Genomic DNA, 23,825 nt, shown 5'->3' with positions numbered 1-23,825 from the left:
CTGTTCTGACAGTATGCTTCAAAGCCAGTCTTAAAGGATTGCTTCTAAAGCCTTGTCTGGCCTACGGAGTAAGTTAAATGTATGAAGTTTGAATGTATTAGCTAATAACTCCCAAGACATTTGAGAAATCTAGTGTAGACAAGATGGTAGACTTCAAAGAAGTCTATAATTTGATTAAATATCTTCTTGACATGTATTGTCATTGTGTGTTGAACATCATGCCTCGTTTATCAACTTGACTAATTCAGTGTGTAGTAAGTGATGCTTTCTGCTCTGTGTGAAAACATTTTTGCTGGTGTTTTTGTGTATTTTCAATAGTTTGAAAAACATGCTTCAGAAAGGTATTCATGCCCTAGACTCTTTAGTCTTACACTCGAAAATGTTTTCTTTGTCAAGAGCAAGTCAAGAATGCTTTCTGTAAGACACCAAGTAGTACTGAATTTTGGTTGAGGGTGTTCAGTATATAATCATTATTACCTTGAATTGCCAGTTAAGTTTCCAATGTAGGATTTAAAAGGATGTGGGGGAGGGAGAAACAAACAAAAAACCCTACACACACACCCCCTTCTTTTGAAATAATCGGGTAGTTTCGTAGTGTTACCTTGTTACTTGTTAAGAGTTTCATCTGTAGGCTGATAATGTGTTGCAGGAGAGAAACAGATCATTTCACTTACGATTTTATTTCACATTTTCTCAACAGAATTTCTATTAGTTAACTGGGGGCAGCAGACAAAAGGTATGCTCCTAAATACATAACAGTAGAAAAAAAATAGAATGTTTGGGCTAGAAATTACACCAGGAAATTGCAGTTACTTCTGATGGTTTTGTTGCCACTGCTTTTTAGTCCATCTGATTTTCTTTTCTCATTACTTTTTAGCAGGTGCATGTGTGCAGCATGGCCGAGTTTGAGAAGTGAGAGGCTGAGAAGCCTCCTTCTGTTCAGAGAAGATCTGTGTGCCTTCCTTCTCTCTACACACAAGTCTGAGGAACAGGAGCTCGTGCTTTTTTTAAAACCTTGAGATTTCCTTTAACAAGCACATAGGGATTCAAAGGTATCTTCACCCTCTAACGTTGTAGGAAAATGTTGCGTAGGACAGCAGTGAAATAAAAAGCTGAGAGCCCGGAGTTAGGTGAGGAGTACTGCTGGTTATGTTTTCGTAATGTTTAATCAGAAGTTGTTTGTGGTAGTGTGGTTTTTTTCCTAGAACAAAACTTGGCATGTGTCTTAATACCCATGGCAGGGCTGCACGGAGGAGCTGGACACAACGGAGGGAAAAACTTCAGCAATTATTGCCAAATAAGCAATTCTCTCCTTGGTGTGGGTCCCTGTCCCCGTCCCGTCCCCCCCCCCCCCCCCCAAGTACAGAAACATCATACCTGCCTAGATTTGATGCTAACTTGCCAGGTTTACTTTTGGCAGGGGTCTGGGGCCAGTTTTTTCCCTTCTGGTTACTATTTGACCTCATCTCCTCGTTAGTCTATCCTGCATCACAGGAACCTGGTCAGGTTTACAGCTTTTAAGCAAGCTGTACAGGAGAGGAAAAAAAGTACCAGAGTGAAACCTGATAGGTGAGATGAAACTGAAGAAAATAGGTTATTTTCTCCTTTTCAAGAGCTCAGGCTTATGCATTGATGGAGTAGTCTTCTCTGCCTCACCTCACCTTTTTATGGTCATCTCCACTAAGGGTGAGCTAGCCATGTTACAAAGGATGTCCTTCTGTTGTAAAGGAATTTCTTTAGGTTTGAGACGCAACCAACTTCTTTTGTCGGTACAGGATAGCGAGGAGGCTCTGCTTGGTGTGGTGAGGCATGGGCCCTCTGGTTCCCTTGGGGCTGCAGCAGGCTGTCGAGGTTTGGAAGTAATTCCATTTCCATCTCAGTGCTGTTCCTCCCCTCCTGCAAACTGACAAGTCAGGTGGCCGTTTCACTAGAATGAAGAAACGGTTCAAGATACTTATAAACTAACCTCTGATGTCCCATTTCCCTTACCGCAGTCAAAACTTTTGAAAGCAGTTACTGGAGACTTTTTGTTCCGACATTCCTTGCTCCTGCAGTTGGTTTTTGGGGTTCACTTTCCAGTGTCACTTTGGCCCTGGAATCGGGTAGGACCTGCTTTACAGGCTGCTGGGCAGGTGTTGCAGCAGAGCGGTGCTGTAAAGGTGGTCTTTGGCAAAACAGATTGTTTAGCTACATTTTCAAAATACCAACCTACAATATGACTAATGCATAGACAAAATTACTGTTCTCTGTTATCTCGTGATAGGAGACTGCAGTTATGCGGTTGGAATATGGTGACCCCTATGAAAATAAAGTAGCTGTTTTCTCTAATTTTCAAAAGCAGGTTACCACTTCAGCAGCTACGCAGCCCGCTATTTCATTTACAAGCTTTAGGACTAAAACTTTTAAGATTAGTCTGAGGGGAACTATACGTACCTGTCGCTGGGACAAGGTGCTCAGTGCCTTGCTAGCTCTTTGCAGCTAAACTTCATAGTGAAGGTGCTGACCCTCACTCTTGGAAGCATTTTGATCAGCTTCAGCCACAGTGGGTTTGTGGATCTTTATAGCTCACAGACCACCTTTTCTTATGTCTGCTAAATTATAATCCATGATGGTTTAATTTTTAACATTTACACTGTAAACTTAAGTTTGCATTTGCTATTATATTCATAGCAGATAAACACAGTCTCTACACAGGCAGATCGGAACTGCTGTGCTTGACCTTAATGTAACCATAAATAATTGGTATTACTGACTAACATAAAACCATTATTCAGTGGTTAAAGTAATGTACTGTTCTAATAATCTGGCACAGACTAACCTCTCTTAAGCAGTAGTTCACACTAGTGGGATTAGGAATAAAAACTCAGGTCAGATGTTGCATGCTAGAGGATGAGGTATTTTGCATTTGCCATCGTCACCTATTACAGCTTGGTTTATAAAAAGGTGGTTTGAGGCCTGACATGTCACAAAACAGTTGTTTGTCTGTGGCAGTTCACTTTGATCAGGGGCTGGACTAGTAGATGACCCACTGAGGCCTCTTCCAACCTCAACCAGTCAATGATTCTATGAGTTGTAGAAAACAAGGTGTTGCCTGTGCAAATTCCCTAAATACTTTAATCACTAAAGCATCATTTACTTTATCTCTGTACATAGTTTTAGTAGAAATAAACGATGTTTGAGTCCCTGCAGTACCTCTGGTCCTGGAATTGCCACAGGAATATGCCTGGCAATGCCATGATGCCTCCCGCGCTGCTGCTCTTCAAGAGAACAGGCATAAAGTTGCCTGAGTAGAGGGCAAGCTAGTAGAGATGCTTGCGTCCTTCATCCAGCTCCTGCCTGGCTTTAGTCCTGTCTGCTCAGTGCAGTTTGTTGTGGAGGAAAATGCCAGCTACACTCGGCTCTGCTTTCAGCCAAGGGGAGACTCTAGTTGCCATCCCCGTGGGCAAGAAAACAGATGGATGGCGGCTGCTGCTGCTGAGGAAGATGATAATCACGTACAGAACATAACTAGTGGATTTTGTTGCTGCTCAGTACTTCATTAATCAGTGCTGTGATGGATGCCAAAGTAAATTCCTTTTCTCAGTTAACACAGAGGCACAACTTATCTATAGCATGTTGGCAAAATGCAAGCTGGCCTTGAAAAAAAGAGCTGCTATGCTGTGAATTCCTCAGGGAGTGTCTGATGAGAACAGTCTGAGTTCTGTCATGAAGATAGTAAAGCAGTAGCCCTGTAATTTATAGCCCCAAAATTTGTAAAAATGCTTCAGTGTTTGGTGGGGGTTTTTTTCAGGGTATGATCAGCTGTTGCATACATGACTGGATCTCTTTTAATACCAAGCAAAAAATCCAAAGAGAATGTAAACAGGGAATAATTACTGAAGGTCAGTATAACCTTGCAATGATCCTGACAAAAGATTGGTTACTGCAAATGACTTCCCAAATAATGAATTATGGCAGTTCTGTCCATATACTGATGTCTGCATTTTCCCTTTAGGAGAAAAGCTTTGCTTTCCCTTAGGAGTGTGAACTGTTCAGTTACAGAAAAGGTCTTAATTTTTAAATGCTATGGTTTAATTTCATAAAACCATGACAGTTAGTATCACTTCTACCAGTAAAGATGTAGGGTTTGGGATTGTTTGGTTAGTATATAGCCTGGGCTATACCACTTTAAAGTCAAAAGTGGGAAGAAAACTGTGAATGTGCACATCAGGGTGTTGTCTGTTAAGAGTGGGTGGATGGGAGGGGGTGCAGTGCCAGAAGGGAACAGCTAGGGCTATTTTCTGAGCATTCTTTTCCACAGATAATGTTTATATAGTTCAGCAGTAATACACTTCTCTTTTTCCCAAGTTGCCATACACACGCCCTTTAGATGAGGCCAGGAATTTTTTTAAACAAGTTTTTATAACTGGATTGCTTCAGCAGTTTGCAATTGCTTAACTGGTTTTCATCCAAGCTTCTCTTAACAGTTTATTTGGTGCATTCACCCAATGAAGGGTTTAAATGTGTCTTATCTCTATAAACTCAGATGACGTTTAGAAAACTTAGGTGGTGACAAGAGCACAGAGAAGAGGGGTGGCAGGTCACTATATATTGGGACTGTCACCGTTGTTAGGACAGCTCTAAGTTTGCCACAGCTGTGATCCTGCCAGATACTGCTTCACCACTGCTCAGGCTCACAGAGCTATTTTTAAAGACTTATCTTAATATTTATTTCAGTTTTGAGGGAGAGGGCTTTTACCTGAAATTCTCAAGCTCTTCTCTCTATTTCTAAAGGGTAGGAAGTGCTGTGTTTGGCTTTCGTTTCTTGTTGTTTTGTGGTGGTTTTTATGCTGAAACCTCTTGATTGTGTCCCGTCCAGTGCTCTGCTGGCGGCTTTAGTTGTTACCACACAAGCATATGGAGGACGCAGAAGGCTCTGCTGTTACATGCCTGTGCGTCCTTGCTTGCTGCATTTAAGCAGGAAAATTGCAGTTCTCTAGCTGCTACAAGGGAATTGAAACCTGTTACTGAGAGCAGCAGTTGGCAGCTTGTGCTTCACAGAACCAACCAGGCCGTGCTGGTTGGAGGGCTGCCAGCTGTGGCTCACAGAGGAGGAGGCTGAGCCCTAGGCTGTGCTGTAGGTAGGAAGCTTCACTCCTTCCTCCTGAGAGCTTTGGCCTCAGGGAGATGCTGGATTATTACGCTGGTTACTCCCTCAGCTGGTTACTCCCTCATCGCAGGTTCTGGGAGTTTTCTTCAAAAGCAAAAGCCAAGTCAGGCGTTTGTTCAGCACACTGGAGTGGGGCTCTTGGCCCAGGCACACCCCAGGGCATGACGCAGCCTCGGGGTATGACCAGGGAACTGGATGTTCTTTCCAAGGGCTTCCTTCCCACTGTAGTACTGTCTTCTCCTCCTCCTCTCTCTGGTTCCTGGAGCCAGGCTTGCTCTGAATCAAGTATCTGTCAAAAAACCAAAAAAACTTCCCAAATAATTTAAAAATTCAAACCCGTAGGCTCATTTTACTAGCACTCGTGCTTCCCTGTTTAGGACCTACGGTTCAGCTGATCCCTGCAGCCAAGTATGACACCTGCTATCTGCGACTGTTCTTTCAGGCTTCAGTGCTGTATCCTAGGAAGGGGATGCTCATTCATCTTCACTGCCGTGCCTATCCAGATACTACAACAGAAAAAACAGTCATTCTGCACACACTTAAATGTCCTTCTCTCACCTAGTAAGACAGAATGCTGTCCTCAACATTACCACCTTACTCCTCTAAGGTAACTTTTTCCCAAAGTAAGTTCTGGTGGTTTTTGCTTTGGCATCTCAATAGTTACGCTTTCAGCAGATTCATGGAATTGAGGAAAAATGAGTGAACTCAGCCGATCACTACAGAGCTTTAAATTTTTTGTTCAGAACTGAACTGCCAACTGCAAGTTATTTCTAGAAAGGTTCTAAAAATCACCGTTTACTAACATCAACATGAAAATTTTGGAAGTCAAGCAACAAAGTTTTACAGCTGCAAGAGAAACAAATGTGTTCAAAAGACTTTCATACAAAGGCAGTGATCCCAAGTATCTCAGCACATTCAGCATCGTAAATTCAGCTGTAGTCATAGTAAAATGGAGAACACATAATGAAATTTCCATTCACAGCAATTTCATAAAGGATGAAATTCATAAACAGAACCAGTCATCATTCAGTGGTTTTGCACAGCAAAAGAGTACACTGCAGTATAATTCTTACATCAAAATTTCTTTGCTTTCAGCTGTTTAGATGACACTTAAACACAACAAAGAAATGTGTCTTAGTCGGACTGCGTTTGAGTACGACTTTTAGATTATCACTTAATAAAATAGGTGATTTTAATTTCAGATTTACAGTGGCAGTGATTATTAAGATTTAGATGAGGATGGACAGACATCTGTCTGTTAGCTAGCTGGAGTCCATTCCTTGGTCTTCTGCTTCTGGCTCAGAAGGATACAATTCATCCAAAACCAGTTCTGCAACAACAACAACAATATGTTTCAGAGTCATTTTTCTACTTGACGTAGTAAAGTATAGCTGGTTTGCATTTTAAAATGTACTGACTATAGAAGGCTACAGCAAACAGCCTTCTTCAAGGTTTCATGCCAGTGGGTCTTTAGATACATGTTTTGTCATACAGACTTCTCCCCTCCTTTAATGCCTTTTAAAGGAGAGAATGATCATGGGCAGTCAATTAAATTTAGCTATTAGTAGAAAACCAGTAAGGACACTATTTTGCAACTAGTTCTGACTACTTATGAAATTTAAAACATCCTTTTTGTTAACTAATTGAAAAAAGTCACTAGGACAAAAGCATAGTATTTTGTGTTTCAAAGGAAGAACCTGGATGCTAACTACGGGTTTGCAAGCACACACATGCACCACTGTCCCCAGCACAACAAGCTGTTACACTGTTTTTTTGGTCCATTCCCAGCATAACTAGACAAGGTGTTAGGCGCTAAGTTCTAGAAAACCTTGGGACACTAAGCAATGAAGAGTGGAAAAAATACATGGCGCACCGTTCAGCATCTCAGAGAAGTCATGAATAGTGGCATGCTTGCATGACCTGCCTTACTGATGCAATACGTACACCAACAGTGAAGGATTTATCACTCTGGCTCTGAGTAAGACCAGATGCCTTGTGTGACATCTTGTAGCAAACCACACACCAACATAAAAGCACAGTCTTCACATCAGCTCTACGACATACATGTAAATACTGCCACGAGTGAATGAAGAAATGGCATCAAGGTACAAGGAGGAAAGGTGATTTCATGAAATTAAGTTGCTCTAGGAAATGGACACCAGAAATGTGCAAAGCAAGAGGCAAGTCCTGATGGACATGGGCTAGAGAAGCTCTTGGGGTGATGTAAGAAGGTTGGGGGTAGGAGAGGAAGAAGAGACACGTTAAGGATGCAGTGGAGGAAAAAAGCCAAACAATTGGAGAGCAAAGGTGTAATGCTTGTTAGAGACTGAATTATTTTTTTTACATAAGGTAACATACAGTACAGATTGTTCTACTAAAGAGAGCTGGAGTATAGGATTTTGTTTGAACAGATAGTGGGGACATATTTTTAACACTCTTACAGAATAATAGTAGAGTACTGATTCACTGTAATGAAGACTGAGAAGCACTAGAGTGTGGACTGTCTTCAGAGATCTGAGCAACAAACTTCCATGGTATTTGGTACATGGTACTTGTTAAATGAGGAAAGGGACAGAAATGGAATTTCTATTCCTACAGCGTGGAAAAAAGCCAACGTTATCATTTGACTCATTTTACCTTCACAGGCACTCAATTTTTGAGTCTTTTTGAGAGTAGTTCTTATGCCTGGCATGGCTTGGTCATACTGATGGAGAACTTCCAAACAGTGTTCATGAAACAGTTTATCTTTCTGAGACAGGCTGTGTAAGAGTAAAACAGCATCCCGTAAAAACTGAATAATTTGTTCCTTATATGCACACAAGCTGTTTTCAGATCTTCTAATCTTCATCCACTGTCTATGTAGCATTATAATTAGTGCCTTAACCACCTGCAAGAAGAAAAAAAGTGCCTCAGTACACAAAGCATAGGAGCAGAAAACTTATTTAATTATGAAATTTACTGATTAATCTCCTCAAGCTTCAAGATTTCAAAGTATTTTCTAGCAAGCAAGCTTCCTAGAAGGTGGCATCCTGTGAAGTGCAGCACACTTCTGCCTCATGGTAGCTAACAAAAGGGCAAAAAAAGCTATTTCAGCACTGAGTACCTTTAAGATTTCAGTAGATTAAACGCAGCCACTGTAGTGACGTACCTCGAGATTACACTGGCAGTCTGTACCAGGTAATAAAACCACTGGACTGGAGCACCGCATACACCTTGTCAGGAGTCTAACTGTCTATTACAAAAACACACAGATTGCATTATAATGAGTACAAGGGTTCTGCGGAACTGTCAAACAATTGAGCTGCAAATAAAAAGAGGTAGAAATGACATTTCATTACTAGTTTCAAACATTTCTCTTTTTTTCTTAAGTTGATCTTTTTTACCCCAAAATATTGTTAAAGATTTTTCCTGTAAAACTTTGCAGACATAGAATTTGCTTTGCACAGAAACCTTTTCAACTTTCTGATGAGAGAGGCTAACAAGGAGCAGTGGGCCTTAATTCACTGCGTGCAAATAATATATTTACACAATGTAACGATGTAGGTAGGGGGATAATGAAAATAGTTCTAAATTCTTTGAAATGAGAGCTGAAGTGGAGCAAATAGTAGAAACTCAAACAAGTCACTATTGTCAGTACAAACAACAGAAGTTCAAAAACTGTTCTTCTTATATATGACCACGACAATTACATGGCAAGCTCGCGTTTCCACAGACTACAATATAATCCTAAGTCATTACAGGCTGCCTTTTATGTTTAATAGCTCATGAGGTACAGTTCAGAAGTAATTAATACAATCAAAATGAATCACAGATCATGCTTCCTTTTACTCCTCTGTTGATCTAAAAGCAAAAAAAAACCTTAGTGGTGAATATTTACAGCCATCCTAGGATCTTTCTTGTTTTTTCAGTGACTTAACTATGACAGTTACGACTGATGTTCTCTTTAAGAATAGTTACCGATTCGGTTTCAAGCAGCTACTCTAAATCCCTTCCTGCAAGCCAATACTTTAAGTGTTCTACTTCAACTGGAGAACTTGTTTTCAGACAATTTGTGCATTGCCCTGCCCTCCCGCTCCCCCAACTGCAAATAGCAGGAAAAAGCATATGAACAAACAGTTGTTACCTCTTGTTCCAGCTGAAGCCAAAGCATTTCAGATGCTGATTTATCTGGTCTTGATGTAATATACATGTACAGTGCAAGAAGAAGGCAGGTGTCTGAAACAGAGATGACTTTGTTCTCTTCCCAGGTGGTCAGTTGTTTATGACAAAAATTCATTTTGTCACACAACAAAACATTTCAGAAAAGGCACAGAGTGCTATCCTGGGACTCACGGTACAGGCTCAACTACTTGCTTTACTTCAGACACCTTAAGCAGTGCTGGAGAAACTAGTATCCCTAAACTTTGTATATGCATTTGTGGTAATGCTGTCCTACCTCATAAGGAACTTGACAAAGACTTATTTGTGATGCAGCATACTGCAATTCCTAAACGCAAGAGTATTGTGAGCACAGACAAATTAAAACTTCAAAACTCAAGAAAAGCCCTTTTTGCATCATCGACCTTTAATATAATAAACTTTCATCTGGAAGGTAGTTTTTAAAATCCACATGGGTATCAAAAGCACTGTATGTAGACAGATACCAGAAGACAACATACTCTTCAAACAGTAACTGAAACACTGCACTAGAAAACAAGTTTTCAGGTAACACAGCGGGTTTTTTGCCTTTGGGGGTTTTAACACCTTGAAGCAAGGCCTGTTTGCATTACTTTTAGTCATGCTAACTAACATCCAGCTGACAACAGTTCTCTGTGTTATGCAGTCTTTTACCTGAATGAGAACAAAGTTGTGCAACCAACATGTGGTGTTGAGCAAGAACAGACAACAGTCTCACGGTCAAAAGGACAGCAGGCAAAGGGGTCTCTGGACACAGACAATGGAGCAGTATCTGGCTAGTCAGTAAGTGCTGAAAACTTCAAAAGAAAACGCAGTTAGAAATGGGAAATACACTGACAAGTCAAAAATACACTATTTCTTGTACACAGCATTGTAATTTATGCACTTGTAGCCATACAAAACACACCTGATCTCAACTTCTGTGTCATAAATACAAAGTATACTGAAAACCATACTCTGATACATTTAGCAGTCTGCAATTCATACTATGTTTGTGTATGTTAGTTTATTAGCAGATGCAATGCCTCACTTTTGAGAGTGGCGTTTTACCTACCAGAATGAAATCTTGTGCTTTCATTCCTTACACATCTCCCAGCAACTGCAAAATACCCCAAATTAATGTTATTGATATACTGATCAACTGCACATGGCCTTAAGTTTCTCACTTTCAAGTGACAGCTATACAATGAGGCAACAGCATCTGCTTCATATAAACATGATAAACAAATCTTGTTACTGAGTGGGGTCAATTACCACATTCATTGGGAGCAAGTCAGTAGAAAGATCCTCAACTGCTTCTCAAAGGTTATGTGGAAAATGTGATAATTCTCTCATATATGTCAAAACTTCTACCGTCATCTCCACAAACTAGTTTCAATAGAGAACGAAAATTGTTAAACAGCAAAGTCTGAAGTAATTTTAAAGCCATTGCTGACTTACTTTATTAGCAAGTCCATTGTTGAATTTTCAGCTAATTTCACCAAAACTTTTAGGCTTTGGTTCAATACACTATCAGTTTGGGAGCCTCTTGCAGCAGAAAAAGCTAAAACCTGAAGCAGCTTTTTAAACAAGGAATGTTGAGCTTGATCATTATTGGGAGCATCCTGTGGAGCTACAGGCAGCCCTCCTTGCGTCCTGGTATCTTCTTTATTATCACACTGATCATCACACAACACGCTTTTGTCCATCTTGGAAACCTGTTCATCTCCAGCAGCAGAACTTTTTTCCACCTCAGTTGACAGCAACATGTGCACAACATCCCAGCTATAGAATGCCAAATAATAAAGAACACCCAGTGATACAACTGTGGTTTCTTCAAGAGACAACCTGAAGTCCTCCTTACTTGACACCGTATTTGTGTTGGTTCCGGAAGAAACAGCAGAATGGTTTCCACAGGAACCATTTACTGACTTGTCTGCCAATTGTACTGCTTGACAGTACGCACCAATATGGTGTTCTACCAAGGGCAAGAGATGCACCGCGCCTCGGATCTTGCAGTGCGTCAGGTGCAAGAACTCTCTCTGGCTTTCCGTTCCGCTTCCTTCATATAATCCTGCGTCCATGGCAATCAAGTTCAATCCTGTTAGTGCAAGTTTCTGAGCTTCTTGCAGGGATACAAGAGGAGCAATTCCTTCTTGAGTTGTCCTGCTGTTGGGTAGTTGTGTGGACTTCCTATCCAAATAAAATGAAAAGAAGGGAAATACTTCAGAAGAAAAGGCAGAGAACATAGTTGCAATTTGAGTTATCCATATTCTGGATCTAATAATAGAAAGGCTAGAGTACTAAGAGATGTCTGTTCCCAAAATAAAACATAAATTAGGGTAAAAACCTCCTACTCCTTGATACCTGCATGGAAGAGCAATTTCAAAGCATTCCTAGGTCTTGTGAAAGCAGTCAGAGCTCACAGCTGAGTAACTTAAGCAGCTCATTATAAGCCACTGTCTGAAACTACATTTCAAACACTGGCTTTTTGATTTCATGCTTCTGATAACATCATATATTCTTATCTTCCCCGATGTTATTTGGTAGCTTCTGGGAAGAATATCTATCCACTACTGATCTGTAGTATGCAGGGGCCTTTAAAGGACTACAACAACTGAAAATTATTTATTTGGCCAGAGAGAGTTCAGCTATTAACTAGTCAAACTGCAGCTACAAAGACCAAATGCACCACTTTTACTTGCATAAATGGCAAGGGCAATGAGACACGAGCCTTGTTATGAACCCACAAAACTCAAGAATTACTAATAACATATTAGAAAAGCAAGGGCATTTCAGGAGCTATAGTCTAATTCTTTAGAATGAAAAATTATTATAGGTTATATCCAATATTCATATTTAAAATGCTTTACCAGTCACTATAAATACATCTTGGAAAACTGCACATTAATTGTACCTTACAAATTGCACATAGAATAGACTTCGAAGATATAAAGCCTACTGTTCTTTTGATCACATTTTCAGCATTTTCTTCCCTCTTGACTCATGATCATGTTTATATGCTTCCCTCAAGTTTTATGCAAGTTTTATGTCCTTAGGTAGTTAACAGCAGCTGCTAACAGTCACTGCCAGGTTTTATAGAACGTGTTTCTGTGTCTTCCCTTAATATATAATTAACCTAGTTTATCTCTTTACTGTTGTTCCACTGTTAAGTATCTATGATAATCAAAGATTAATAATCAAAGATGCAGAACGATGTTCCAAATTTGCATTAAATGGCCTAAGCAAAACAGCATTTAACACAAAGAATGAGCTGTCCTACATGATAAGCATTTCTTACTATGGAGAATGCCACTATACTAAGAAAACATCAGATACAGTTTAACAAAAAAACCCAAACCAAACAACTTACGTATCCAAATAGTTAGGCTGCAGTACAGCTCCAGGTAGAGGCTCAGAGTTACTGCTAAGAAGATGGCAGAGTCCTAGTAATGACCCAGGAACAATGGGCTGCTTCATCAGTGCATTTAGTAAGATAGAACCTGAAAGGATACATAATTGTCTTTGGAGTAGCTCTACCATCAACTGCAACATCAACAAAAAATCAGTATTTCAAAAGATTAAGTCTTATTTGTAGTGCTCTCAGGCTCAAAATAATTTTTTTTGTTACAAATCTTCTCTACAAGAGAATGATTTTCAGAAAAATTAAAGATATGATTTAAATATTAACCAAATATATTTAGAGATATTTTAATTACAATCCCATATTAACAAAATAGCTTGATCCAAATGATCAAGTGTATTCCAATTATCCTGATGACTTGCCCTCCATGTTCCAGTCCAGACATTAAAATTGTGTGATGCAATTCTATTCTGAATTGGAAATAGTACCCTGGAGACTTCCTAGTGTTGACTGTTGTAAATGTTGCTTTATTGTTTTTGCCTTCATTAAAAGAGAAAAAAGCTACAATTTTCCTGGTTTTATGTTTACAATAGAAAGCATGATATATTAATACTGAAAGCCAGCCTTGTAATAAGATGTCTCTTGATCCATATCCTTCCATAGAACAAAACCCAGGCGAACTTTTTTCTCAAACAGAATAACAACACAAGAATGTTGCTAGGATGCAAGATAATAATATAACCTAAAATGTTTTACTGCAAAATCACAATGTTCAAAGGAAAAAGCGACTAGCTGAACAGCGCTGTTCGGTGCAGTGGCATTGTAAGTAGCAGGCTCCTCATCATGACACTGCTTAGTAAAGGCATCTGAGCTGTTCCTCAGAGAAGTAGGACGTAAATTCTCTTTTAACAGAATTAAGTTACCTTGTGCATTTCGTTTAGGTACAGAGTTGTAGGAACCGTTTTTTCCCATTGCTTCATGCTTCACGGACAAAACTTCAGGATGGGTTATCTTACTGTCTAAACGAAACAGTAATTATGAGTCTATTACGAAAATTACGTTGCTTATATATCTGTGCCGATCCTTTACACATTCGGATAGGTGTTATATAGTCAGTAAAAAACACAGTAGACCAGTAAACAACATTTGTCTTGTATAACACAGATACATCAAACAAAAGTTAAGAGCTGTGATGCAAGTAGAATTGCTCCCCAAAATAAATTGGAAAAGTGAGTAAAATTTCAGCTTTACTGTCAGATGTTCCAGATTGTTCAGTGCTATTACTCTCAACCTTTATTTTAGGAAAAAAAAAAACTTGAGTTAAATTCCCATTACCAGCAGAAATTTACATGGCTACATTAAAAATAAATGTAAAATTATTTTAAAAAAATAAAAACTGAGCATTTCATAGTCTTTCAATCATCTATATATGTCACTAGCCAAACTATATATATAACTAGCCAAACAAGCCAAAAGTCCTGCAGGGTTCAGAAGACAAATAATCAAGTGTGTTTTTCAAACAAATAGGCATATTGAGTGTTCCTACCATAATGAACAATCAGTCAGGAGGCCAAAAGAATTAGCAACACTAATGCTTTAAAGGCTACTGGTGTTCTTTTTGATGGAATTCATAACTGCCCATATAGCTTCAAATTGACTACTGTAACTGACAGTAACATCTCAGATTTTTCATGACACTTCCTGTAAGGGTTAGTTGATGATATCCACATTTCTTCCATTTATTATTTCTTATTGGAAACATGGCAGTCAGCTGCTATAAAGAACTACCATTTTTGTTTCACATTATAGCAGTCTTCAAATACGTGCATGTGTTCATGTCCTAAGCTTTACTCAATGCATTTCCAGACACAATTTTGTGAGAATTACTGCCCTACACATAAAAGAGGAAATGAGTGTACTGTTTCAGTTGCTTCTTTCAATACAGCTAAATATGTACCCTTTGAAATAAAACAAATTTAAAAAAGGTCAGCTTTAAAGCCAAAACCAGGAGGAGTACCAAAAAAATGCATTAGCTGACTAGCAGAGCGATTCAAGAAACAGGCAAATTATTTCCTGTTCCTCTTTATTCAACGAGAAAGGCAGATTAACAATTTTGATATTTTAGTTCATCATGTAATACGTGAAAGCTTTTCATTACAGCCAACAGTCACTTCACTGTTGACACCTTGGCATCTGGCATATAGGCGTTACCAAGGTGTGAACTACAATGATCCTGATGCAAATTTCAGTCATAGCTATTTAATGCCAACCAGTATAAAACTTAGAGAAATCTATGCAAAAATAAAATAAATACTTGGTTTTCTCTACAGTGAACTGGTGAAACTGTTCACTCACATAGCACAAATCCTTATTTACAGCAGAATGTTCATATGCAGCTAAAAATGTTGCAAGTTGTATATGGGTTTACCTTCTTTGATAGAAGTAGTCGGGGCAACCAAATTTCCTGAAGAACACGATGGTTTAGTGGACATTTCAGCACTGAAGGATTCCTTTGTAGGAAAAGATTTTTTTCTAGGCTGTGGAGAACATCCTTCTGAGTTCATTTGTATTGCAAAATTCTTTTTAGGGCTAAAATAAAAATCAGACAGATGAATCAATATTTCTTTTGTAATTATTTTATTAAACAAGGGTCTATTTACATTGATGTTCCTTTGCTACAAACTCTGCATTTCTGTCACAGATACAAGGAAGGCTCTTTTTGAGTCAATTCCATAGAGGGCAACAGATGTTTGGTTGCATTTTTAAAGACAATGGAGCTAAGAGTTACATGAAGAAAGCAAGCCTCTTCAATAGTTTAAGCACATGTATTGTAAAAAGTAACACAAACTCATTTTCCAAAACTCCCACCTTGGCATTAAAACCGTCTGAGTAACATGTTTATTTCTTTCACAGTTCTGAAGTCGCACTCTTAATTCATTCATTTCTGCATCTTTGAACTGCAGCTCTGACTGTAACGACAGTATCTGAAAGAGAAATTAAAGACAGTTTTACTGTTACCAAATAATTTATAGAGATGGTATAATGGCAAAGCAACTAGAATTACCGTAAGATTTCAAGATTACCATCTACTTACTTACTTTGAACTCTGCGTAAGTTCCCCATTTTTATTTATGTTAGTCCAATTAATACTATCTTAGAACCAAGCGCCAAAAGTTCAGGCAAGAAACATGTGACTTGTTAAGACAGACCAAGCGCTAGGCAGAGCATAGCTACGCTGTGGCTGCTAACAGCAGAGTAAACAGGACAAAAGCAGGCACTGTCCTCTTCAGGGCTTTCAGAAAGATGACTGCAACAGAAACAGCAATCCCATCAGAGTCATAAAGCATATTCTGTCGCTTTTTTCCATTTTAAAATAAATCCCCATTTTAATGATCTTGGGATTGCTTAAAAAAAGGCAACAAGTAAACGAAAACCTCTACCACTTGAATTTTACGTTTATTTTAGCGGAAGAAAAAACTCAGCAAGTTCTTACAAATGCTTTCTTCTAAGTAAGAAAATAAATTTCCATCACTTGGAAATTTCACACAAATGCAAAAAGCCTTTGACTAGACAGTCTGTGACATATTAAGTCATAAAATTAGCTTCTGCATGTGATACACCGGTAATTGACATATTTACAAACCTTTTTGAAGAACTCTTTTTCTTTTTCACTTAAGATCTGAGAGTTTTGCTGTTCCAATAGCACGTATGATCTTTTCTGTTCCTCCATAGCATACTCCATCTGCTGCATTGAGTCACGCAAAATTTTAATTTCTCCATTTTTAGTAAGTATTTCATCCTGCATTTCTTTCAGCTGCAAACAGATGAATTCCATGAAAGGATGTATATCACTGAAAGTGTGCATTTATATCATTATGTGATTGAAAATCAGGTATATTTATACTTTCTAGGGAGAAAAATGCTCCTGTAACACAGTTGAGAAATTCTGCGATGTTACTTCTAATCTTTTTCTGATTAAATCAGGTTCAGCTACTGTAATCTCTAACAGAATTGTAAAATGACAGCAAAGGCGTATCTTTGTATACCATCCTGGTATCTGTCAGAGACTATTCTTCTCTTTCCCCTTCTCTGTGATTCTTTTCTTTTTTTGAGAATAAATAAATTACTCATTGTTTGGATGATAACAATGATAATTTAATTATATTTCATCTAGCATGGCAGCCAACAAGCACACTGTCCTAAGACAAGCTACCACTCCCAAACAGCATCTTCATGAGTTACAGAGCCTCTAATACTTTCTGAACAGTCATCACCACTCAGAGACAAAACTTTGGAGAGAGAATAAATGAGTTACTCAGAAAAAAGCATGGAGAAAAAAGCAGAAAAGACACCTCTATATATGCATAATTATGGTTTACCCCTATGTTGAACATGGTGTACAGGCAGGAGCTTCCCCAGTAAAAAAGGACATAATAGAGCTGGCAAAGATTTGGAGTACAGAGGTAAAGGTGACAAGAGAAAGGTAAATAGAGTAGGACCCTCGATCTGGGAAAAAGCACAACCGTGAGGAAACAAAGGTCTGTCGAGGTGTGAGTGCTATACACAAGTTATTCCTTGTTTACTGCCCCTCAACATCCACGGCCCATCCACTGAAAATCACTAGGTACAAAGTTCAAAATGAAATCAAAGAAGAAATTTCCTGACACAACCTATCATTAAGCTGCAGACCTCTTTCACACTAAAAAGGCATTCAAAACCAAATACACAAACGTTTAAAAAAATACGCTGAAGAGTATTAAACACAAGTATAATATTTCTAGGTCAGGAAGTACCTACGTGAAATTTTACCAGAGGCTAAAAGACTGTCCTGGTGAAATACCATCATAAACTTGCTCAGGTCTTATGTTCTTCCTAAGCTGCCAAAAAAGGATGGACTCAGTACAGGCATTTGTACCTCTTACTTTTCTGCATCTATTTCTTCCCCAGAGTATCTTGCCATAAGGGTTCATCAGAAGGTAAAATAACACAACTTAAAAGTGACTTTACTTTCTCAAATCATGAAGTTACACAAAACGAGTCTTGCCAACTAGCCGACAGGACAGAGGAGAATGATGGGAAACAAGTAAAATTATCAAATGCTAATTTGACAGTCTGAAATGATCAAGAAATAAAATATTGCTCTCACTCTTAATATAACTAGACTTGTTTCTAGTATGATGCTTTTAACAGATCCATGGATTTCAAAGATTAGTAATCACCTGGATTAGAATGAGATACTTGCAAACTAACTTGTCCCACCTTTCAGTTAGCCCTATCAAAACTTGTGATATTTAGAGGGGAGGGGAAGATATTGCTAACCTTCTGTTTAATTTCTTCATGCTGTGTTTGCAGTACTTCAAACTGGAAAGCATCTCTCATCAGACTATCTTCTGTAGTGCTTACTGTTGCAGAAAAAAAGCCAAGATCTGTTCTGAAGCACAGGTGATGTACATACATCACTGATGACTTCACATCAAGATTTTGTTATTTGCCATTACATACCTCTGAGTATCTTAATATTTGTGCTGTCACTACAAACAGGTACATGGCATGCATCTAACCACCACAGTAACTTTTTTTAGAGCTTGTGCATCAATCCTTAAAACAGAGAAGAAAACCCTCCCCCCCAAATATTTCTAACACCTTAAAACAGTAAGATGACCCACAGTAAATGCAAGCGTTTCCTCCAAGACAATTCTAGTTAAGGCACCCTGCACAAATAAGGGTGAACTGAAAACTTTACCTGGAGAGATTACAAATGTTAGCACTGCTAAAACATGCTTACAGCATGTAAGCCAAATGTACTTAATTATGAACAAAACCCTGTATCCTGTATGCTTTTTCAAAGCAAATCTGAAAATCAGCTGTTAATATGAGAGATATTATGCGTTTAGTAGCGAAAGGTAACCATTAGGGAAAAAAAGATCTGGTAGCCAACATGCACAATACTATGATACTTAAAGCATGATAAAAGGTTATGAAACTCGTCTGTTTTATGTAACACATCTACCCTGCAGTAGCGATGTGACAGGTAAGCATTACCACACACACTGCTAGGGATCAGCTCCCCAGCACCATTAGTTTAATGCGATGTGGCTGCTCGGGTGTTACTTCTGCAGCTCTTCCCCGGCTCTGGGACCACCCGGCAGCCCCCCGAGGCCCTACCAGCCGGGCGGGGTGGGCGGCAGCAGCTCCGAACGGGGCAACAGGCGCTTCCCCGCGGAGCTCTGTGCTGCGGGGCAGCCCCGGAGCCCCGCCGCCAGCATCGCCTCTGGCCGAGGCCGGCCGGCCCAGGCAGACCCGCAGGCCGCCAGCGTTCGCCGAGGAAACGGCCCGTGAGGCCGCCAAGGCGGGACCCGCCCCCCAGGCGCCGCACGGCCCCACCGACCTGCCGCGGGGACGCTGCCCCGGCGCGGCCCGGCGGCCGCAGACCCCAGGGCGCTGCCCGGCCCCAGGGCGCCCCACGCGTGCCTCGGGAGCCCGGCCCGCGGCGCGGCGGCCTCCTGCGACAGCGCCTGCGAGGCCAGGGTGTCAATCTCCTCCAGGTCGTCCGCCGTGAAGTCGTCGCTGTCCCCGAAGGGGTCTCCCGGCCCCTCGTCGGGCCCAGCCGCCCCCGAGCTCTTGGGGCGCTTGTGGGGCGGGAATCCGTTCTCCAGGGCCCCCGGAGGGGCGGCCCCGGCCCAGCCCGCCCCGCTCCGCTTCCGCGGCCCGGGCGGGGGCTGCGCCGCCATGCCGGGGGGCGCCGGCGGCCTCGCCGGTGGGCTCGGGGGACGCACGGGCCCCACTGACGGCCTTGCGGGCGGACCCCAACCGGGCCCGCGCGCCGCCGGCCGACCGCGCCCCCTCACGCGCCCCCCGCCAATCAGCGGCGGCCAGAGCTCCCCTCAGGCCAATGGGGCAGCCGGCCGGCCTGCCACCGCCCCGGGCTCACGCCGAGCGCCGGCGCGCAGCGGCTGGCTGTAAGCGCCCCCGCGATTGGCCGGGGCCACCTGCGCTTCAAGCGCTTCGCTGATTGGCCGGCGTCGCGCGGGCAGGCGCGAGCAGCGCCCTTGAGGGTGGCGGCGGGGCCGCGCTGTCAGCAGTGCGAGGGAAGGCGGCCGGCAGCCGGCCCTTGGTGCTGGCGTCCCAGCGCGTCCTGGTGAGGCTTGCTGGTGTAACGCCAGGCCCTAGGCTGCGGTGTGGAGGCGGCTGGACCGCCTGTACTGATCGGAGAGGCGTGAGCAGCACCTCGTGATGTTATGTTATACAGACCCTGCAAGTTGGGGTTGGTGGGCTGCTGGGAGCGTGTCCCATGGCATGGCTGTGCCGGGGCCCTGAGCTTTTCCGTGGTGGGATGGCACCAGGCCATGGGCTGGGAGGGTGGCAGTGCACAGTTGTGGTGCTGGCAGCCATCAGATGGGGCCACCTCTGTTGCCTTCACATCTTGGAGATGACAGTGCTCTTAACTCTCTGGCAGAGCCTCACGGAGAAACCACACAGATACTTGGACAAGTACAGATCCTGGCTGTTGTCCTAGCGGGCCGTTTGTAGTCTTGACCCTTTATTTTTGAGGATGTCCTGTGGCTAGCTGCAGGGGAACATGACCCTACAAATACGCAGTGGTGGTTTTGCTTGTGCCCCGTGGGAACGTGGGACACAAGACTGTAAGGAAAGGAAATTATTTTTACTCAACTAACACACAATTGTTAAGTGTGGAGAGATGTGGAGGCCAGAAGGCATTTTGATTACCTGTTGCAGACTCAAAGGGGTGTTATGTCCTATGTCCTCAAAGTTTGTCCTTTTTTTTTTTTTTATTAATTGTATTAGTTGGTCTAATAGAAGACCTACTAATCTAATACTTGAGTCTATAGACCAGCCCATTACAAAAAAAAAACCACCACAAACCAACCACTTTGCCCTGTAATACTTGCCCTCATTAGTGTAGCTGCAAAGACGGTAATCAGAGTAATTTTTCACTTGCTTTGCTCAATCATTGGCAACCATGTTGTTTACTGGTTAAATATTTAGTTGCTTTAGCAAAGAAAGTAGAATTATAAATGGGTTGTCTTCATGGTTTTTTTCTCCAGTGAAGTGTGGCCAGTAAGAGATAACAGTGTCAGGGAAGTACAGTATTTACAAAAATTCAGTACTAAAACCCCACTGTTAAATTACTGGCATTAACTTGCTTTTGTAATCATATCTTGGTCTGTTTTTCTGTATGAAGTGATTGGAAAAATACACTTTCCATCTGATGTAGGCTCTGTGTATAACAGGTGTGAGGTCACAGCTATGCTGATAAACTTTTTAAGTGTAGACTATACAATACTCTTGCAGTACATTTTTAAAACAGGTTTAGTAACCATTTTCAGTGCTTTAAAGCAATTTACAAATCACTTGGTGGTCTTTAAGGGAAAAAACACTATGCTGTTAAGTATGGCATATTTCTGATTCTGTCAGATCTGATTTCTCTTGTTCATTTCTATGTTTCCCTCTAACTTAAATTACCATTAGACTGTAATTTGCTTTATCTATGCACTGCTCTGGTATAAGCAGCAGTTGCCTGTGATCAGCCAGTAAGGCCAAAAGAAACCCTAAGGGTCAATGCTCTCAGCTGTGCCATCTCACCTTAGCTTCTCTGCTGAAGTGACAGCAGGTGATGATGCCTCTGAACTTAAGCCAGCAGGACAGCTGTGTCTCATCAGCGTAGGTGCACATAAAAGAGGCAGTCTCAGGTGGACACTTTATTATTGTTATTTTGTTGTTGTGTCGCTTTAGTTCTGAGGTACTGGCTTGAGGTTTTCTTTTTGTTTCTGTAAGAAGTTTTGTTTTATTTATTAGCGTACAAGACTGGGGAAAGTATGGTGGGATTTGATGCTTAAGTAGTTGAAGGTGCTCTTATTTGTGTTTGGAAATACTCTTTTTTTTCTTCCTCTAGTAGGAGTGGTAACATAATGCTTGTCTTTGTAGTCTAGCAATAAAGAAAAAGTAGTTCTTGTTTTTAAGAATGGGTTTGACTCTGTTTAGAGAGAGATGCTTCTGTGAAAAAACATGCTGTGAGAAAAGATGCTCCTGAAAGTAAAGCCAGAATTGCTTTTTCTGTTTAAAATCTCTTCTTGTAGGTTCTAGTGCTCTGTTTTAGCACTATGTTTTTATCTATGTTTGTAGACACGTGTAAAGAGAGCTTAATTTTAAGTAATCAAAAAAGAGCTTGATTTCGACTTGGTCCTAGTGCTGGGGTTTTTTTTATAAATTATTAATCTTGTGCTATCATTGTTATTACTATTTATTTTTTGTTAGTATTGCTACTTTTACTTTAAAAAAACAGTATACTGTATAAGTGATATAGCTTTGGTTTTATTGTGTCCTTTTCCCCTAGGTGAAGTTGTGGAAAAATGGAATGATACAATGCTTGCGTACACTTTATTTTTAACAAGACAAACCAAGGTATGGACTCTATTTTCCTCTACTCCAGGTGTTTGGGCTAAAGAGAAATGACTTGCAGATGAACAGGATAACAACAAAGTAAGTCTGAGTTGATAAGGTAAAAAATTCTTTGTGAAAGAAGGTTATATATGTGGTAGCTGTTACAGGAATGATGCAGCTGCCCACTAGTCCATGTTAGGAATTACACGGATGTCACCTCAACAGGGCTTGGCCCTAGGATCCTGCTCGAAGAAGGTAAGTCGGCAGTCTGCTGAGTAAATAAGTGGTTTATTTAGCCAACATGCAGAGCAGCTGGAGCTGGGTGCATCCAGAGAGGGACCTCTACAGCAGATTGTGCACCCCAGTTATACCCGAACAGACAGATTTCCCAAAACATACCACCCATCCCCAAATCCAGTCACTTAATTTGGGTTAGTGGTCTCTTGATTTCCTATTGGTTTTCTTGGTCACTGGGCTGGCTTCTTCTGAAGTTACCTCACTCCCTTGGAATTGTTTCTTTGGTCCTGTTCTTCATTTTGTTTGCGTCTGCTGGTTTCAGCTAGTTTTGTATTTACAACATTAGTTTTATCAAAAAGTTTACTCTAGATCCACTCTCGTGGCCTAAGGCTTCAACTACTTTAGTTTCTGGTGCTTAGCAAGGCTGTTAATCCTAGCAATTATTAACAGTAGCGGTAACTTACCTGCTGCTGTGTGTGTGGTGAGGCTTATCAACTCTCAAAGCTGTAGAAATGTTCCAGGAAATGGAGAAAAAAAAAATAAATCCCAACAAACCAAAACTAGAAGCTTATGGTTTTTCCCTCTGTGTTTGAGTACTTAAAATTTGTTTCTAATGATAAATAATGTATTTCAATGGCTACTGTGAAATTGTGCTGGTGGTGTGTTCAAATTGTTCTAATTGCCATCTCCAGTGCTCTGTTACTGGAACCCCCAGTACTCTCTAAATAGAAACATTTAGCTTAATAATTGGCAGATAACTAGTTTCTTGATGAACTCTTATCGGAGTTTGTTTTAAATGCCTCTGCCTCTGGAACTGTTTTCTGGCAGGGCCATGACAGTTGCATAGTTACATATCTGTTGATTCTTTTTTATCTTCTGTGGCTTGCTTACTGTGAGCCTTAAATACGAAACTCACCAAGGAGAATGTATGAAATCAAAATGTGATTTCAACATTACTTGATAGTTGTGGCATCCTTCTATTTGTATAGCCAGACCTTCTTATTTCAATTGAATGTTTCACTTGGGACTAGTGGATCCATGTACCAGACGTCAGTCTAGTGAGCATTAATCCGTGCTAGCAGTGTTATAAAAACTTTTTGCTCTTGGAATATTTCTAACTACCTTTAATTTGCTTGCTTATAAAGCTTTTCTGCTCTGATCTTTACTTAAGTTTCTCACAAGTGAGTTAAAACAGTATCTCTTAATATCTGCCCTGGCTTTAGCAGACCCTTGTCTGGGTGGCTTACGATAAAATCTGACTGTATATAATTGTGAATTTGCATGTATTATGGGCACATGCAACCTGGAAGGGGGAAGTTCTTTAGCATAATTAAGCATTATGTTTTGTAGCATGTCTGGATTTATACAGTTCTTAGTAGTACTGTTGACAATAATGTCATGTTTATTCTGAATACTAGTAAGAATTTAATAACTTCAATGCAACTGTTGTTTCTCTGTCTATCATTTTAACGAACTTGAAAATGAGTAGCTTACTGCGTGTGTGATAGTGCTATCGGT

General features: G+C 40.7%; 1 protein-coding gene across 7 annotated transcripts; it reads right to left on the bottom strand.

Moving 5' to 3' along the window:
* Nucleotides 1–395: 395 nt before the first annotated feature.
* ATRIP (ATR interacting protein) lies at nucleotides 396–19,758 on the bottom strand. Of its 7 annotated transcripts, none has more exons than XR_013927786.1 (14): nucleotides 19,057–19,758; nucleotides 17,988–18,070; nucleotides 16,312–16,482; nucleotides 15,537–15,652; nucleotides 15,097–15,257; nucleotides 13,592–13,687; nucleotides 12,678–12,807; nucleotides 10,766–11,497; nucleotides 9,980–10,122; nucleotides 9,273–9,364; nucleotides 8,298–8,381; nucleotides 7,787–8,036; nucleotides 1,990–6,479; nucleotides 396–1,903 (listed from the first exon to the last, which is right to left on the bottom strand). XR_013927786.1 is itself a non-coding variant. In XM_080385354.1 (13 exons), the coding sequence occupies exons 1-13, from the start codon at nucleotides 19,397–19,399 to the stop codon at nucleotides 6,412–6,414; spliced, it is 2,469 nt and encodes an 822-aa protein (XP_080241480.1). In that variant the 5' UTR covers nucleotides 19,400–19,758; the 3' UTR covers nucleotides 396–6,411. The 7 variants fall into 7 exon arrangements, 3 of the variants coding, with proteins under 3 accessions (XP_080241480.1, XP_080241481.1, XP_080241482.1); XR_013927787.1 differs by having other exon boundaries at nucleotides 396–1,896; XR_013927788.1 differs by having other exon boundaries at nucleotides 396–2,164; nucleotides 2,434–6,479.
* Nucleotides 19,759–23,825: the final 4,067 nt, after the last annotated feature.

Source organism: Falco punctatus (genome assembly GCF_963210335.1).
Source record: "Falco punctatus genome assembly, chromosome: 4".
NCBI classification, from domain to species: domain Eukaryota; kingdom Metazoa; phylum Chordata; class Aves; order Falconiformes; family Falconidae; genus Falco; species Falco punctatus.
This window is presented reverse-complemented; position numbering and strand designations above follow the sequence as displayed.